This window comes from Onthophagus taurus, chromosome 8, assembly GCF_036711975.1.
Source record: "Onthophagus taurus isolate NC chromosome 8, IU_Otau_3.0, whole genome shotgun sequence".
In the NCBI taxonomy this organism is placed as follows: domain Eukaryota; kingdom Metazoa; phylum Arthropoda; class Insecta; order Coleoptera; family Scarabaeidae; genus Onthophagus; species Onthophagus taurus.
The window spans coordinates 6,623,324-6,641,529 of NC_091973.1; the positions used below are offsets into that span (position 1 = coordinate 6,623,324).

Here is an 18,206-nt window from a genome sequence, read left to right on the forward strand (position 1 = left end):
ACTTCAAATAAATCTCTATATATATATTTTTTTTTTTGAAATTTAGGAAGAATTAATGAGTACCGATTCGGGTGAATCAGAAGACGAAGTGGATGACGATGAAAACGATGAAGATAATGAAGTAGAGGACGGCGATGGGGATGGCGACGATAACGACGACGATGATGACGAGGATGAAGATATCGATGAAGGGGATGAAGACGACGAAGACAACAACTACGACGACTTCGAAAATAGTAAATATTAATTTTTATGACAAAGTTTTTTACTATTTTATTAAAATTTCTAGTCCCTAATGTAGATCGAGATGGAAACTTGGTGATGGTTCGTTGCCCGGATGATAGAGACGAATCTATTGGGTTAATACGCTACGACGACAATGGATTCGCGATTCCGTTGTTTGAAGAGGCTACTAATACAAGTGACCAATCCGGTATTTTTTATTTAATTTTTTTCGTAGCATTGTCTCATAATTTTGTTTCAGCACCAACAACTCATCCTTTATTAGTTTCACGTCACAACGCCGATGCTAACGCGCCAACTGCATCCCGTACTCAACGAGCGAATAGAACAAGACGCTATCAATATTTACAATTAGGAACGCGTGGAGCTCAACCCCCCGTTATTTTACAAAGATTACTTGGCCCCGCCGCCCAAAATATCCATTTGAGTTCGAATCAAATGCTTAATTCACCCGGATTACGCGATTCCGCCAGAGTTGTCGTAATGGATAACTTTGGAATATTCCCATCAGTTGAGGAACAAATCGATTTTGTCGATCAAGGATATTTGTTTGGGCCAAGTATGATGGCGACGATTAATCATATTCCCGTGGCGTTACATTGGTGGAAGGAGGAGTCGCGATTTATCGATGGCGAATCTATGCACGACATAGTTACTTACATATGTAATAGATTAGTTCCAACATTGCTAAAACATAAGTGTTTGGAAATGCAAGAAAGAAAACGTAAATCCGAATTGGAAGAAAAAACCAAACAAAAGTTTAAACCCGTCGAAAGTCGGCGACAAGTTGAAGACGACGCTCAAGAACCAAGCAGCGGAAATACAACCACCGTAGGAACGGGAAATACTGAAAATCGTACAGATAACATGGAAAATACAATTTATGGTAAGTTTTTTTTTTACTTTAATTTTTTTAAACTACAAATATAATGGTAGATTCGGACGAAGAAATTGATGGCGTGGTACCAATCGACGATCCCAGATTTAATATTGCAAATACGTCAACACCAATGGCATCCATTTCTTCAGAGAATCAATTGGAACAACAATTAATTCGAGTCGTTAACTCTTTAGGTAGGTAACGAAGTAATCCTCACCTTGACTTATACAGGGTGTCAAATCTCTGAAATATAGTGATTGGCCATATCTTCGCTATTTATGGTTTTAAAGAAAAATGTTTCAAATACAAGTTTCTTTATTAATCGTGGCGCATTTTTTAGTTTCGTTACTATGGCAACCAACATTGTTATTTTAAATGGGATGCATATGTTTTTTTTGCAAATTTTGATGTGATATGTGATATCAAATCATATGGTTGTATAAAAAAAAATCGAGAAAGAATGCATTTACATTAAAGAACATTATACAGGTGATTCAAAAAACCGCTGACAGACTTCTAGGGCAGGTAATAAAAAGCCCTTTTTTAAAAATATTTTCAACGCCACTGCTAATTTTGTCAAACGGGTAGTATTTTCGTGTAAAATGATCAATTATTTACCAATTGGTCTCTTACAAAACTTTGATAAAAGCAACAGTTTTTGATTGGATTAACAAATTTTCTACAAACGTGTTTTTCTTAAAAACTATTGCTTTGATCAAAGTTTTGTAAGAGACCAATTGATAGATAATTGACCACTTTACACGAAAATACTGCCCGTTTGACAAAATTAGCAATGGCGTAGACAATATTTTTAAAAAAGGGCTTTTTATTGCAGGTAATGTTAAATTTTAAAGAAACTTTGACCCGTTATATCTCGTTAAGGAGGAATTTGCGACCCCATGTATATTAAGACTATTTATTCATCTTAATTTTTCATGTATTATCTACTTTAGAAGTCTGTCAGCGGTTGTTTGAATCACCCTATATATACGGGGTGTTTTATTAGTATCTCGGCGGTCGATAGTTACTAAACCGTTTGAAAAACAAAAAAAAATATTTTATACAAAAGTTGTTTGACTCGTCACTTTCTATCACGTAAAATTATTTTCACTTATACAGAGTGTTCCATTTAAGCGTAACAGAGAGTACGTAAATTTATTTAAATAAACAGCCTGTATATTTTATCATATTATGAATACAACTAAATTTGTTTATACAACCGTATATGTTACTATTTCACAGCATTTATAGTTCCTGAGATATTCAATTGTTCTTCAATTTGATGTTTAATCGATTTAGAGCTTATAAATAAAAAATGGTAATAATTGGGTTCAATCTTGTTATGGATCTAGTCTTTATGGCCCATTACTAAGGTTTTATGTATAAAAAGTTTTTCTCCATCGCTTTTAGTTTTTGAGTTACGATTGAGTTAATTTTCGAAAATCAACAATTTTGATGTTTAATCGATTTAGACCTTATAAATAAAAAATGGTAATAATTGGGTTCAATCTTGTTATGGATCTAGTCTTTATGGCCCATTACTAAGGTTTTATGTATAAAAAGTTTTTTTCCATCGCTTTTAGTTTTTGAGTTACGATTGAGTTAATTTTCGAAAATCAACAATTTTGATGTTTAATCGGTTTAGAGCTTATAAGTCAAAAATAGTAATAATTGGGTTCAATCTTGTTATGGATTTAGTCTTTATGGCCCATTACTAATGTTTTATGTATAAAAAGTTTTTCTCCATCGCTTTTAGTTTTTGAGTTATGATTGAGTTAATTTTCGAAAATCAACAATTTTGATGTTTAGCCGATTTAGAGCTTATAAATAAAAAATGGTAATAATTGGGTTCAATCTTTTTATGGATCTAGTCTTTATGGTCCATTACTAAGGTTTTATGTATAAAAAGTTTTTCTTCGTCGCTTTTAATTTTTGAGTTATGATTGAGTTAATTTTCGAAAATCAACAATTTTGACGTTTAATCGATTTAGAGTAGTAGTGTTCACTAATTTTTGATCAAAATCAACTTTTTATATCAATTGATATTTATTTGGTTATTTCTTTCCATCTCAATTTTAATATAATTGAAATAAAACTATGTGTATTTATAGATGGATGGTTTTTTTTTATTGTCGGCTCTACCGGTTTCGATTGTTAAATTCAATCATCTTCAGGAACTAGCCACGTCATTAAACATATTTAAAAAAATATATATATATCTTGTTTATTATTTTAGCTGTTATCTTCTTGATTCTGATTATTATTTATTTCTTCTTCTCTTTGTTACCTTGTTAATTTACTCAAAAAGCTTTCTTTGCACCACTACACGCCATGTGTTTCTTTTCAAAAGATAAGTAAATTAACAAGGTAACAAAGAGAAGAAGAAATAAATAATAATCAGAATCAAGAAGATAACAGATATGTTTTTTTTTTAAATATGTTTAATGACGTGGCTAGCTCCTGAAGATGATTGAATTTAACAATCGAAACCGGTAGAGCCGACAATAAAAAAAACCATCCATCTATAAATACACATAGTTTTATTTCAATTATATTTTTATATAAATGTCTTGCCAAGATCGACCGAAGGGTTTAAAGTAATCTTCCTTTTTTTTTGCTCTGAGGCCCAGATATTAGATATTTCAGATTCATGATTTTCTTGGCGATCGACTCAAAACTGCTTTGCGATCGACGTTATGGACACCACTGCTATACACGCTGTTTATAAAGCTCAGTTACTTTTGATGTTTTTCAAATGCCTTTTTCTTAAGTTTTTTAAATGGAACAACCTGTATATTGTGTGCTAGATGAATTGCTCATGAAGTTCCCTTTAATTAATGAGAAGTATGTCATATGTCTAACTTTAATAATTTTCCTGATATTTAGAATTTAAAGAAAAATGTGTAATAAAATATATATGTTGACAGCTTTAAATGTCAAAAAAATTTCAGTTTCATCAATTTTTTGACATTTAAAGCTGTCAACGGCGTTATTTCGGCGCCTACTTTGATTATAATTTGCTGATTTAATATTTTTTAGAGAACGCATTTTTTCTCGATTTTTTTCTTATACAACCATATGATTTGATATGTTCATCCCGTAGATTGATTTATCCTCCATCAAAATATGCAAAAAAACATATGCAACCCATTTAAAATAACAATGTTGGTTGCCATGGCAACGAAATAAAAAAATAATGCTAATAAATAAATATCGCCAAAATATGCGCCATATTAAATAAAGAAGTTATTGGCTATATTCCAAACATTTGGCACACCCTGTATATAAAAAATATGATGGTACACTCTCTGTATATAAAATTTATTTTGTTATTTTTTTATTTGATGATTATGAAGATGGAACATCCCAATCAGATTCATCATCTTTGAGTTTACCAAATTTACCGCCTCTACCTTCACCTCTGGATGTGGATCCATCGCGTACAGAAGAAGCTCAAGAACAACGCGATGAGCCTTCTGAAGAACATCAAGAGGAAGATGCTGAAGATGAAAGTGTTGACACTCAAAGTGGGACATCAAATTTATTCTCAAACGTTTATCAAAGAACTTATCCGTTTAATACGCCCAGTCTTTTAAGACCTTTGTTCCATTATCATCTGCCATTAAGTGTTGGGTCAACGGAATCATCTGCTGATTTGTTGAGGCAAATGGATAGTCAAATTCCTCAACAGCAATCAGCGGCACCTCAAAATAACGAAGAAGGTTCATCATCGCAATCAAGCAGCGGTGATCAAGCTTCGACCAGTCAAGAACAAACCGGAGCCAGCGATAATGCAAGAAATTCGGAGGTGAATGAAGATATTCCCGAAGGTGTTGATCCGTCTTTCTTGGATGCGCTTCCGCCGGAAATGAGACGTGAAGTTTTAGAACAACATAGGTTGTTGAGATTGCAACAAAGGATGTCATCAACAACAACCGCTTCTACGTCGGATCAAGCGACAGCAAGTGGCTCAAACGAAGTCAGCCCCGAATTTTTAGCTGCTTTACCACCGTCGTTACAAGAAGAAGTTTTAACGCAACAGAGATTAGAACAACAACGACAAGCAGCAGCTCACGCGAATCCCGATGAACCAGTCGATGCGGGCGCATTTTTTGAGACTTTACAACCGTCGTTGCGCACCATGATTTTGTCAGATATGGAGGAGTCTCAAATGTCGGTTTTACCACCCGATTTGGCAGCTGAAGCGCAAACGTTACGCCGAGATTGGGAGGCTCGAAATCGACAGATCGTCCAAGAAAGATTTTTCCATAGCAATTTAACTACTATAATACGCCACTCGGCGCGCGGGGGAAGAACGCGATTCACATCTTTACTACCTCATAGACAACATTGGAATTGGGCTTCTAGAGGCGATACGTTGCCGCAGAGTAGTACAGCTGGAAATATAAAAATACGAGGTAGACAGCTTCTCGATCATGAATCACTTTCTTGTTTGTTAGTTTTACTTTTCGTCGATGACCCAAAGTTAAATACGGGGCGATTACACAGAGTGATAAGAAATTTGTGTTACCATATTCCAACGAGAGATTGGGTTGTTAAAGCTCTTTTGTCGATTATCGATAGGAGCGTCCACGTCAAACCCGACGAAAGCTTAAATAAACCAAAACGACTCCCAAGACCCGGACCACTCACTTCAAAATTACTCACCGATTCGAAAAATATGGGAAACGGCGCCAATTGGTTAAATATCAGAATGGAGGCCGCCTTAGGATGCCACGCGAACGTTTTTATTGTAAATAGAGCAACGGGAAAACGAAACAACGTTACCATATCGATTCACCCCCAAGCGGCACCGATCGTTTGTAAACACGCATTGGATCTCTTCACTTCGCTCTCTAGAAGCTTCCCGACGTTCTTATTACCATTAAAAGCAAAAGACAAAACAAAAACGCCCGCGCCGATAAAATCGAAAAATGAATCAACCGATTTCTGGGATATGCTTTTAAAATTGGACGCCGCTAGTACCAAAAAAGGAAAGAGTTTAGCAAAAACCCACAGCAATTTAAATTTGAATTCCGAAACCGAAAACACTGCCCTTAGTTTCGAACAGTCCGCCTTTGGCCAATTATTAATTATGTTATCCTCACCCGTTATTCAAGCTAGTATCCCCCTCACCGATAAACTATTAAGACTCCTCTCCGTTATTTCAACCGGAATGCCCGAATTGGCCAAAAGTTCCGACTCTCCAAGATCAAATCGAATTAGTTGGCAAAATTTCGAAAGCGTTTCCGCCCCCGAAGTCGCCCTCAACTTAGCCGTAAACGTACTAACATACAAAAGTTGCTCCGAAGAAGGATTAGAAGAAGTAACAACGTTACTCCTAAACTTATCCAATTGCTCTGTAGATATGAGCTTCACCATATTAAATTTATTATTGAAAGGAGCTTTGCGAATCGGCGAAATCGTTCGGACCCAAATTCAAGCGATGCTTGTTGACTTAAAGAACGTTCATTTAAACAACGAACATAAAAAGTCGCAAGAAGACGTCAATCCAACCACCTCGAAAGGCGTGGTAAACAACCGATTTACAAAAGAAACCGTCGTTATAACTGCCTCAACCAAAGTAAAAACTTCTTGTGATTTACAACTCCCCTCAATGATACCATTAACTTCGAAATCATCAAGCCAAATATTCTTTTTGCGCGTTCTTAGAGTAATCGTTCAGATCCGCGATGCCATTAAAAAATCGTTAGAGAAAGAAGAAAAACCATCGCAACCGCCATTGCATCATTTAAGCGATCAATTAGATGAATTAGAAAATTTATGGAACACTTTAAGCCAATGTCTTCTTGAATTGGAGCACACTCCAGATCATCACGCCGTGTTAGTGCTACAACCTGCCGTGGAAGCCTTCTTTTTGGTTCACTCGCCAATACAAGAGGCTCTTGTTACTTCAGAACAATCCAGATTATCAACCGCACCCGTCGTTGATCCTGTACAAGACTCCCCTGAAACATCAACGCAGGGCAGTAGTCAAGAAGTAAACACCCAAGATAACAACGGTCAAGCTAACAGAGCAGTTAGCGTTCCAGCGGACCAACAAAAATTCTTAAATTTCGCTGAAAAACATCGCACAGTTCTTAATCAAATCTTACGACAAACAACCGCGCATTTAGCGGATGGACCATTTTCCGTTTTAGTCGACCACACTAGAGTTTTAGACTTTGATATTAAAAGGAGATATTTTAGAACTGAATTGGAGAGGCTCGATCAAAATTTAAGACGAGAAGAAACTGCCGTACACGTTAGAAGAGAGCACGTGTTTGAAGATTCATTTAGAGAATTGTATAGGAGGACGCCAGAGGAATGGAAGAATAGATTCTATATTGTCTTTGAAGGTATTTTTTTTTATATTAAAAGTATTAAATTTTATTTATGGTTTTTATGTAGATGAGGAAGGCCAAGATGCAGGTGGGCTACTTAGAGAGTGGTATATGATAATATCGCGCGACATTTTTAATCCAATGTATGCGCTGTTCACCGTTTCTCCTGGAGATCGTGTTACATACATGATAAACTCCGCTAGTCATTACAACCCAAATCATTTGTGTTACTACAAATTCGTTGGACGCGTAATTGGTAAGAAAAAAATTTTAAATATACTGTTGGAAATAATTCACGAGTACACCCTGTATAATCTAAACGCGTGTGTCAAGCGCAATTTTTTTTTTATCTATATTATACATAATTGTATAACACCTAAATACATACTAATTAGTTATTTATTTTGAACACCAAATTAAACTAGATAATGTTTTGCAGCTTTTTCTAGTGGTCCAGTCTCTTTGCCCATAATATACAGTGTCCGCCAAAAAATCAGCAACACCCGTTTTATTTCTGTTCCATTGCATCAACGTTTCTGAAATTTCGATCCACCGGAAGTAGACCTCACCTTCGTTATTTTAAACGGAATGCTATAATTTTTATTGCACCTTTTAATTGTATGCGAAAAAATATGTTGATTTTGATAAATGTTATTGGTACCTAGCATTTTTCGTTTTCGAGTTATTTTGATTTTAAGTTTTTGTTTGGTAAATTTCATTATGCTTTTAAAACCCCATATCTATATATATATATATAAACTGTCAAAATATCATGGTCTAATAAATGGCAAACTCCCTTTCTGGTGAGCTAATAAAATATGGGGTTAATAAATTTTCGACTTTATCGCCATTAAATGCGGAAAAAAGATAATTCACTTTTTGACCATCCTGTATAAGATACTGTGATACAATTTGAAGAGTAATCGTGCCAATTTATAGTTTTTTTGAATGAACGTTTGCTGAGATATTAAATTTTAAAGAACATGGTGAAAATTGTCGAGAAGAATTTAAAATGAAAATAACTCGAAAACGAAAAACGCTGGGTACTAATAACTTTTATCAAAGTCAACTTATTTTTTCGCGTATAATTAAAGGGTGCAATAAAAACTATAGCATTCCATTTAAAATAACGAAGTTGTGGTCTACTTCCGGGGGATCGGAAGTGGCCACCATCTTGAAAATACTTTAGATCGAAAGATCGGTATGAATTTCCTATATAAACTAAATTTCAGAAATGTAGATACGATGGAACAGAAATGAAACGGGTGTTGCTGACTTTTTGGCGAACACTGTAGATAAATATTGTCATATTTTTACCGTTGTAAGACCAAAACACAAAAACACATGTTTAGGGTATTATTGACATCCTCCTTGTTGAGAAGCTGGATGGCCTTGATGTTGGGATGATCGTGCATTCTCTTCTTATGTTTAGATGCGAATGATGCAATATATGATGGCACCGATGCTATTTTCAAGTCGTGATGGAGGTCGGTGTTTCTTATATACCAGGGTGCATTCACTATGCACGATACGATTTTAACAGTCTAACCTCTAACCAGACTTTGTCGAAAGATTGTGTAACATCCAAAAGTACGGCGGAGCAGATTTTATTTTTTTCCATTGCTATTTCGATAGTACAGTAAAACCTCTATATAACGGACTAATACGGGGAAGGGGGTGTCCGTTATAGCCGAAAGTCCGTTATATAGAAAAACAGTTATAAGGCAAATATGAAACTTTAATGCTTACCACAATTGAGGGTTATTCGTTCACGATGAAAAGAATATAGTGTATATCTCGGTAAATGTTGACTTTATAAAAAAGAAAAATTAAACAAAAGTTATTTAATATTTTATTTGCCATAATGAGACAATTGTTTCAATTGTTTTTAATTCAGAAAACAAATTAGTAACGAATAACACTTGATTTTTTTAAATGGCAATGTACCCTTTCGATAGGCTCAGTTGATAGAGATTACTTTTTTCTTTACGATGACGTAAAATTTTTGTACCCTTACATCAGAAAGTTTTTGAAAAAAAATGTAAAAATTGTTTATTAAGAAAATTTAACTAATAATATTAATCTAGATATCCGAGATCGTCAAGTACCTCGAATTATTGGGGATGTACACTAATTTTTCGTTTATTTGTTTACGGTAATAATAGACTGCCTAAGTCTGACGTCACAAAGATGGGCGGCTATGATGGGGATGTTGCTAAGATAAATCGCCAAAAAATGTCATTTGAAATGTCATCATTTAATTTATTTTATTTTAACACTAATGGAAAATTGCATATGGTGATTTACCGTTAGCAACGAAAATGTTTTGAATCAGTATAAGCTCCGGCCATCTCTGTGACGTCAAGGCTTAGGTTGTCTATTCGAGATATTTAACGATCTCGAAAATCTAGATTAATGTTATTAGTTAAATTTTCTTAATAAACAATTTTTACATTTTTTTCAAAGATTTTCTGATGTAACAGTACAAAAATTTTACGTCATCATAAAGAGAAAAGTAATCTCCATCAAATGAGCCTATAGAAAGAATACATAGTCATTTAAAAAAATTCAAGTGTTATTCGTTATTCATTTGTTTTCTGAATTAAAAACACTTGAATGCAATCTTAATATGGCAAATAAAATATTAAACAACTTTTGTATAAAATGTTTTTTTATAAAGTCTACATTTACCGAGATATATACCATATTCCTTTCACTTGTTTGCTATCAAATATAAAATGAATTGAATAGTTAAACGAAAAACTTTAGTTCTGATATGTGTATACCCTGGTTATAAAATATTATGTACTGGATGTCGAAGTTCTTGTGGTTGGCAATGCTTTTTTAAAAAAACAATCAAGTTTTGTTTCCTCTTTTGAAATTTGTTGTTCTTTTATGATTAACTCCCTAAAATTACGGAAATACAACTGCATTTTTTTATTTGATGAATCATCTATAAATGTTATTAAATCGTCGAGATGCGCGAAACCATTTGTTTTCGAATCTCATATTGCTCGCATATTCGCGAAACGGACACTTCAGACTCCAACTGTTTTATTTCAAGTTTTTGATTTCGATTGTCCATGTTTTAAACGTGAACTTATAACGACTTTTTAACACTTTTTACTTTAAACTGCTTGAATGAAAAATTTTAACGCATATATTAATTCATGTCATATATTTATTCTTAATACAGAACATCGCATAGAGAAGAAACTCGGGTTATACCCCGAATGTCGGGTTCGATCGATGATTGACGTTCATCGGTTTGTATTTAACCCTCGCCCGGCGAAGGCAGGGTCATTGTGACCCGGGATTTCAGCGCAATCTTACCAGAAATTTTACGTGTGTCGGTTGAACGGTATCAGGTAAAAAATAATGAGCACGTCAGTTCATGCCAATTTAATTCCTTATGAAATGTGATCATTTATTTTTGCATTTTTTTCAATTTCATTGTTTCTGTAATGATTAAATAAAATCTTCGTCTACATTGTAAACTGATGACTTTTAGTGCCTTTTTTGTGAGTACACGTAGTAACTATTCAAACGACGAACGTGTTCACCAACGCTGCGGCGGCGTCGCGGCGTCTTTTTTTATCTGGCGCCGGGGGTTTTGCACATATGCATGGCGCGGAACTGGGTATCATGACTCATTACCTAATTCGAGTTTTATTTGTATATTTGAGTCAGAAAGCGAGTGAACCGATAGAGGTGTAGTGCATTTTACTTCAACTGCGTAAAAACATGGAAAACACTACGAATTTTAGTGATTTTGCCAGAGATGAAGAAGACGATGAGTTTTCAGAGGAAGAATCATGTAGCACAATGAGCGATGTGGAACCGGAAATGCAAGATAGTGAAGCGGATATATTTACTGCGTCGGAATCAGATGAAGAAGATAATGATAACCGAAGTGAAACGATTTGTAATCGTACATGGAAATATATTGCTCCGAAATCTGTTGAATGCCCACAGAGTGTTCATCAAAGTGGCTCTTTGACAAATAAAAGTCGAAATGTAAAATCTATAGAAGAATGTTTCAAATTATTCATGGACGATAGTATCATTGCAAACATTGTTACACACACCAATCAAAGAGCCAATGCACATTACGCTACTGACTTTCACTCTTGGAAAGAAGTAGATTCCATAGAAATATATGCAGTTCTAGGTCTTCTACTACTCATCGGAAGATTTAGAGAATCTCGTGAAAGCAGGAACGACTTATGGCGAAAAGACAATGTATTATCAAGGCAGATGTATACCGTGGTTATGGCACGTGACAGATTCAAAGATATTCTGAGGTTCATAAGATTTGACAATACGGAAACCCGGGAAGATAGAAAAAAAGTGGATAAATTAGCACCTATACGGGAAGTATCAGATATGTTTGCGGCAAATTGTCGGGAATCTTACGAGGCATCAAATACAGGTACAGTAGATGAACAACTAGTTACATACCGGGGACGGTGTCCCTTCAAAGTTTATATGCCGTCAAAACCAGGGAAATATGGTATAAAAATATGGACACTTTGCGATGCCAAAACATATTACTGTTGCAATTTCGACATTTATCTGGGTAAGATCGGACAAATTCCTGAAAAGGATCAAGGCCAACGCGTTGTCAAACAACTAACTGATTTTTGGAAGAATTCTAATCGTGTTATAACCACAGATAATTTTTTTACGAGCATAATATTAGCGGAATATTTATTAGATAATGGTTGCTTTCTTGTGGGCACAATTCGCAAAAATAGAAAAGATCTTCCAAAATCTATTGTTGGCACTTATCATAGAGAACAATATTCATCGCAATTTCTGTTCACAAATAAGTTGACTTTAGTCTCATATGTACCTAAGATACGAAAATGTGTTGTTTTACTTTCAAGTATACATCATGAATTCAGTATATCTAATTCCGAAAATAATTTCAAACCTGAAATTATAAAGTACTACAATTCGACAAAAAGTGGTGTAGACACACTAGATAAATTACTAAGAGAATACACATGTCGTCGATCCACAAGACGCTGGCCCATGTCTCTCTTTCAAAATTTTATAGATATTGCAGCTTATAATGCATTGGTTATTTGGATAACCAAAAACCCTGAATGGGAGTCAAAAAGTTCTATGAAAAATAAACGAAAAATATTTCTTGAGATTTTAGCAAAAGAGTTAGTTACAGAATATATTGAGCGACGGGCACAACGATTCGAAAACAACGCAACAGGGTTACATAAACACATAGCACAAGCATTTGAAGCGTACGGTAGACCAATAAGAAGAAAGAATCAGACTCCACAAACATCTTCAAAACGATCACGTTGTCATGTTTGTGTGGGAAACGACAATAAATATAGTAAAAAATGTGAACAATGTAATAATTTTATATGTCATAATCATACAGTACCTACTAAAATTCTATGTATAGATTGTTCTTCAACATAAATAAACTAGTTTATAATATTTTGTATTAGTACATTTTTTATTTTCCCTTCTTAACAAAATATTATTTTGATGTGGGTCTAATTGACCCGGTATTCGACTCGCGCGTCGCTATCAAGGCATCCGTCATCCGAGGGTTAAATATGTTATCTATTAAACATATTATATTAATAATATTATTTAAAAAAATTTAAAATTTTTATACTTAACGGATATAAATTTTATTTTGTTTCCAAATTAAAAAATTTTACTTTATTAAAAATAATTAATTTAAAAAATTTGGTCCGTTATATCGAGGTTTTACTGTATTCATTATTCTATGCAGTTGGTGTATTGTTGCATGTTTATTCCGAAACCCAAATTAATGTGTTGGTATTAGGGCTTTTTCTTCTATGACAGGTTTTAGTTTTTTTAACAGTAATTTTTCAAGCAGTTTTGATAATAAGGGTAATAATGAGATTGACCTATATGATGTAACATCTTTTTTTGGTATCATTATTATTTCAGCAACTTTTCATATGCTTGGGAAGTATTTCTGTTTAAAAGCAGCATTAATTATGTGCAATAGTTTTGTAGCAGCCCGTTTTGGTAGATGTTTCAATGTTTGTCCATTAATTAGGTCATAACCTACTGATTTCTTTATATTTAGTTTTTGCGCCGCACCATCGGGGCGCGACAAAGCTTTTTTTTTTTTATTTCTTAAAAAAAGCATCCTTCATTCGTCAGTCAACTCTTTTAGAATTTATAAAGCCGTCAGAACCGACGTAATAATATACGTTTTAATATTATTTATCTACAACTGCTTGAATAAGTCTTCATTACCACACTTATTTGAGGTGATTTGAGTTACATAATGAAGTTCATTACACTGGTTTCATTACGTAACGCAATTTTAGCCCAATCAGAACAGACTTAATTTATTGAAACGAGCGAGAGAAAATACTATTTATTATAAACATTAATTGTTATGTTTTTACATTTCGAAACACTTATTCCAGATGAGTAAACATGTTATTGAAACTGACATTAATTCAAAATTGTCAACAATCATTTCAAAATATTTTTATAAATGTCAAAATAAACCTTTTTAACGAAATAAATATAATGTTGTATATCACACGTGGGCTCGTGTGATTACACGAGTCGGTCTACGACCTCGTCGTGTAATTCTCCACACTCGTACAGTAATTATGTTTCTAGTCCACTTGTAACATAAATAATTATTATGTATAGTCTTCCACGCGGCGATCAGTTGTTATGACTAAAAACGAACAACTGGCAAATTGTAGAAAAATAGTAGGGTGATATATAAATACATACTCATTATTCTCTTATTTGTTGTGCTTTTAATATTAAGTGCATTGTCTACTTACAAAAGAGGGCGGAGGATAATTAGATTCTTTAAAATTTTGTTATTCTATTTAAAATATTTTAATATTTTTTTCCAAGACTTTTATACTAGTTTTTATAATTAAATTTTAGTTTAAAAAAATTTAAGTTCTACCCTGTCCTTGTATGACTGTCATAAATCTTTTCAGGTACTCGAGCGGGCAATAATCACCCGGGCTTTTATTTATGACTGTCGTAAAAACCGATCTGGATGTGGAATATATATATTTTTTCGAGAAAATAAATTTACTAAAATTAGTACTAGTATTATTACTATGTACATACATTTTTTTAACAAAATTAATGTTTATTAATCCTTGATTTTATAATATGTATTTATCGCATTTCGACTGGGTATTACTTTATTTTATAATACAGTTCTTTCATTCTTACACATGGTATATTACTCTGCTGATCACTTTGAATTGCGCTAACGACACTATTTAGCATAGTTGCTGGACTCTCTGATGCAGACAAGTTAACTTTTTCTTGATTGCTTTTAGCCCAACTTCCATTATTATTTCGAATTGGAGGTGTATGTGTTTTTGGAACTTTAAGCTTTCTTGTTGCCTTCCACGGAGAATAATCAGTACTAGCATTGTTAGTAAGGTCTTTTAAGTAATTTTGAGTATTATATTATATATTAATTCTATTGATTTGCCGTTTCTTTCTTGGTTTCCATTTTTCTGCAATTTTGTCTCTAATATATTTAGGAAAAATATTAGATTTAGGTTTTGGCGTTAAAAAATTTTGTTGTGTGGTATTAATTATTTTCCATATAGCTGCCGGTTGATTTTTATGATTGATATTGTAATTATCAGTAGCATTTCATGTGTTTTGATGTTAATTTACTGTCTATTCGATTTTGACACGCATTCCTAATATGTTTGTTATTTCATGGATTCTTTTTACATCCTCTGACGGTGCAAAATCCAAGATGTATAAAGAAAGAGCTACTTGCGCTCCAATAGATCATCTTTGATATCATTAACATCACAGCTTTTATGCATCTTTTTAGCGACCACTTTCACATTTCTGGTTTGCTTATTTACATAAATTGATCAGGACAAATTCTTTTCAATAAGCATTTTTGATGCCTCTCTGTACTTTTTGAAATGATCGAGAATTTTTTCGAATGACGCAGTCAATAATGCCGCGACAGAGAAACTCGTCTTCAGTAAACCTTTATTCTCCGCAAATATTATTTGATTTATTTTCGCGCGTTCAAATTATATAGGGTGAATTATTTCCAACAAATTTACGTGTATCAAAAAATCTAATTAAATTATTTTTATTATTAGCAAAAGCAATTTACGACAATAAACTATTGGAATGTTACTTCACGCGGTCATTTTACAAACACATTCTTGGTATTCCCGTGAAATACACCGACATGGAGAGCGAAGATTACAGCTTTTATAGGGGTCTTGTGTACTTGATGGAGAACAATATAAACGATTTAGGTTGCGATCTTACGTTCAGCACTGAAATTAACGAGTTTGGAGTAACTGAAACCAGAGATCTCATTCCTAACGGCCGAAACGTCTCTGTTAATGAAGAAAATAAAATGGAATATGTAAGAAGATCGTGTCAAATGAAAATGACTGGTGCGATAAGGCAACAGTAAGATTTTAAAATTTGTTAATTTCGGTATATATTTATTTTTTTATTATTATTTAAGGTTAACTGCTTTCTTAGAGGGCTTTTATGATATAATACCTAAACGATTAATTTCGATATTTAATGAACAAGAATTGGAGTTATTAATTTCTGGTTTACCTAACGTTGATATTGAAGATCTTAAAACGAATACAGAGTATCATAAGTATCAAGCTAGTTCATTACAGGTAAAGAATAAACTTAAAATTAAAAAATTTTTTTTTTTAATTTATTTTTATTTTGTAGATTCAGTGGTTCTGGAGAGCTTTAAGGTCGTTTGATCAAGCAGATCGCGCGAAATTCCTACAATTTGTTACTGGTACTTCTAAAGTACCTCTACAAGGTTTTGGAGCTTTAGAAGGAATGAATGGCGTGCAAAAGTTTCAAATACATAGGGACGATCGATCTACAGATAGATTACCTTCCGCTCACACTTGGTAAATTTCTAAATTAATTATTATTTCTTGTTATATTGAAAGAAAATTTTTGTTTTAGTTTTAATCAACTGGATTTGCCTGTATACGAAACGTACGATAAGCTACGCTCTTACCTACTAAAAGCTATCCACGAATGTTCAGAGGGCTTTGGCTTTGCTTAAAAAAAATCCTAGAAATTCAAAATCGGATACGTACTAAACGATCGATGATAGTTAATGATTATATTTATAACTATTTAAGACTGAGAAAGAGTTAGGATTCCATAAACGACTTCAGTTTTTGGAGACCATAAAATATTATAAATTGCAGCAAAAGAAAAAAATCAAGAAAAATAAGAAACTATGTTGGGAGAAAAAAAAAACACTCAGTTAAAATTACTTTTCTTGTTAAATACAATAGATAGTTTGATTTTTCTATGTACATATTATAAAGTATCTAGATGTACAGAAGTAATATTTTACAAATGTAATATAAGATGTTGGTTAGCCTTATTTGATTTGCAATTTAATTTATCGGTTGCACGTGCTAGATTTTTTTCTGATTATTCACACTGACTGTAAAAAGCGTTACTACTCGATGCAAAGGTGTCACATGTATTTTTGTAAAGGGCCGTCTGGCATTTCCAAGTGATATATCGAACGTTAAGTTATCCTGAGTACGTGTCTCCGTTTCGACTTGTTACACACCTAATTTTCCTACTTCATTTGACTATTTCAAATAATTTTCTCTTTATTTTGCGTAGTTTTTAATTTTCGTTACTGTGGTGCTTTGTTCGTGTAATCCAGACAAAAAAAATGATTAAAAGTGTCATAGAGACGCCACTTCTCCCCCTATCCCTGTAACACGTGTACATTTTTGCGATGCGAAAAGAAAACGCGAATCGTTCGTGCGTACCACTTGTTTGCAATCCCTATTATAAATGTTATTATCAACTTCGTCAGTATTTGCGTCTAAATAAAAATTTTCTTTGCCAATTTTGTGTTTTTTTTATATAACCTTTATAGTAGTAGTGAATCTTTGTGGAAATATCATCAATTATTATTAAGTTTTAAAAATTCGTATAAAATCGAGTTCTTGGAATATGAGTATGGAAATTTCCCAAAGTGTTAATAAAAGTGTCCTCTTTCCAATGAACCAACCCGTTTTGAAAAATAACCTTTAGTTTTTGAGAAAACAATATTTGAAGTTTTCGATGTTGCGATAATTTTCAAAATTCGCTATAAAATTAATTTCTTGAAGGCTCCTTGTGGAAATATCACCAATTATTAATCAAAGTATATTCTTTTTAATGCAAAAAGCCGTTTTGAAAAATCGCTTTTAGTTTTTGAGAAATTAATTTTTGAAATGATCGACAATTTTTTCGAATTTTGCAATTTTCGCCGATTAAGTTTTAAAAATTCGTATAAAATGCAGTTCTTGAAATATGAGTATGAAAATTATCCAAAGTGTTAATAAAAGTGTCCTCTTTCCAATGAACCAACCCGTTTTGAAAAATAACCTTTAGTTTTTGAGAAAACAAGATTTGAAGTTTTCGATGTTGCGATAATTTTCAAAATTCGCTATAAAATTAATTTGTTGAAGGATCCTTGTGGAAATATCACCAATTATTAATTAAAGTATCCTCTTTTTAATGCAAAAAGCCGTTTTGAAAAATCGCTTTTAATTTTTGAGAAATTAATTTTTGAAATGATCTACAATTTTTTGGAATTTTGCAATTTTTGCCGATTAAGTTTTAAAAATTCGTATTAAATCGAGTTCTTGGAATATGAGTATGAAAATTTTCCAAAGTGTTAATAAAAGTGTCCTCTT

At 33.1% G+C, this 18,206-nt stretch overlaps 1 protein-coding gene across 5 annotated transcripts in view; it reads left to right on the plus strand.

Annotated features, from left to right (window-relative positions):
- LOC111425619 (HECT, UBA and WWE domain containing E3 ubiquitin protein ligase 1) overlaps nt 1-17,371 on the plus strand; it is a 32,632-nt gene extending 15,261 nt beyond the window's left edge. For 3 of the 5 annotated variants that reach the window (XM_023059753.2, XM_023059756.2, XM_023059757.2), the window contains exons 8-17: nt 47-236; nt 290-433; nt 485-1,129; nt 1,180-1,317; nt 4,480-7,482; nt 7,535-7,723; nt 15,603-15,924; nt 15,983-16,148; nt 16,207-16,397; nt 16,456-17,371. In XM_023059753.2, coding sequence (XP_022915521.2) covers nt 47-236; nt 290-433; nt 485-1,129; nt 1,180-1,317; nt 4,480-7,482; nt 7,535-7,723; nt 15,603-15,924; nt 15,983-16,148; nt 16,207-16,397; nt 16,456-16,558 — 5,091 coding nt within the window. In that variant the 3' untranslated portion in view covers nt 16,559-17,371. The remainder of the gene's footprint in view (nt 1-46; nt 237-289; nt 434-484; nt 1,130-1,179; nt 1,318-4,479; nt 7,483-7,534; nt 7,724-15,602; nt 15,925-15,982; nt 16,149-16,206; nt 16,398-16,455) is intronic. The other 2 variants (XM_023059754.2, XM_023059758.2) reach the window with 2 other exon arrangements.
- The last annotated feature ends 835 nt before the right edge of the window (nt 17,372-18,206 follow it).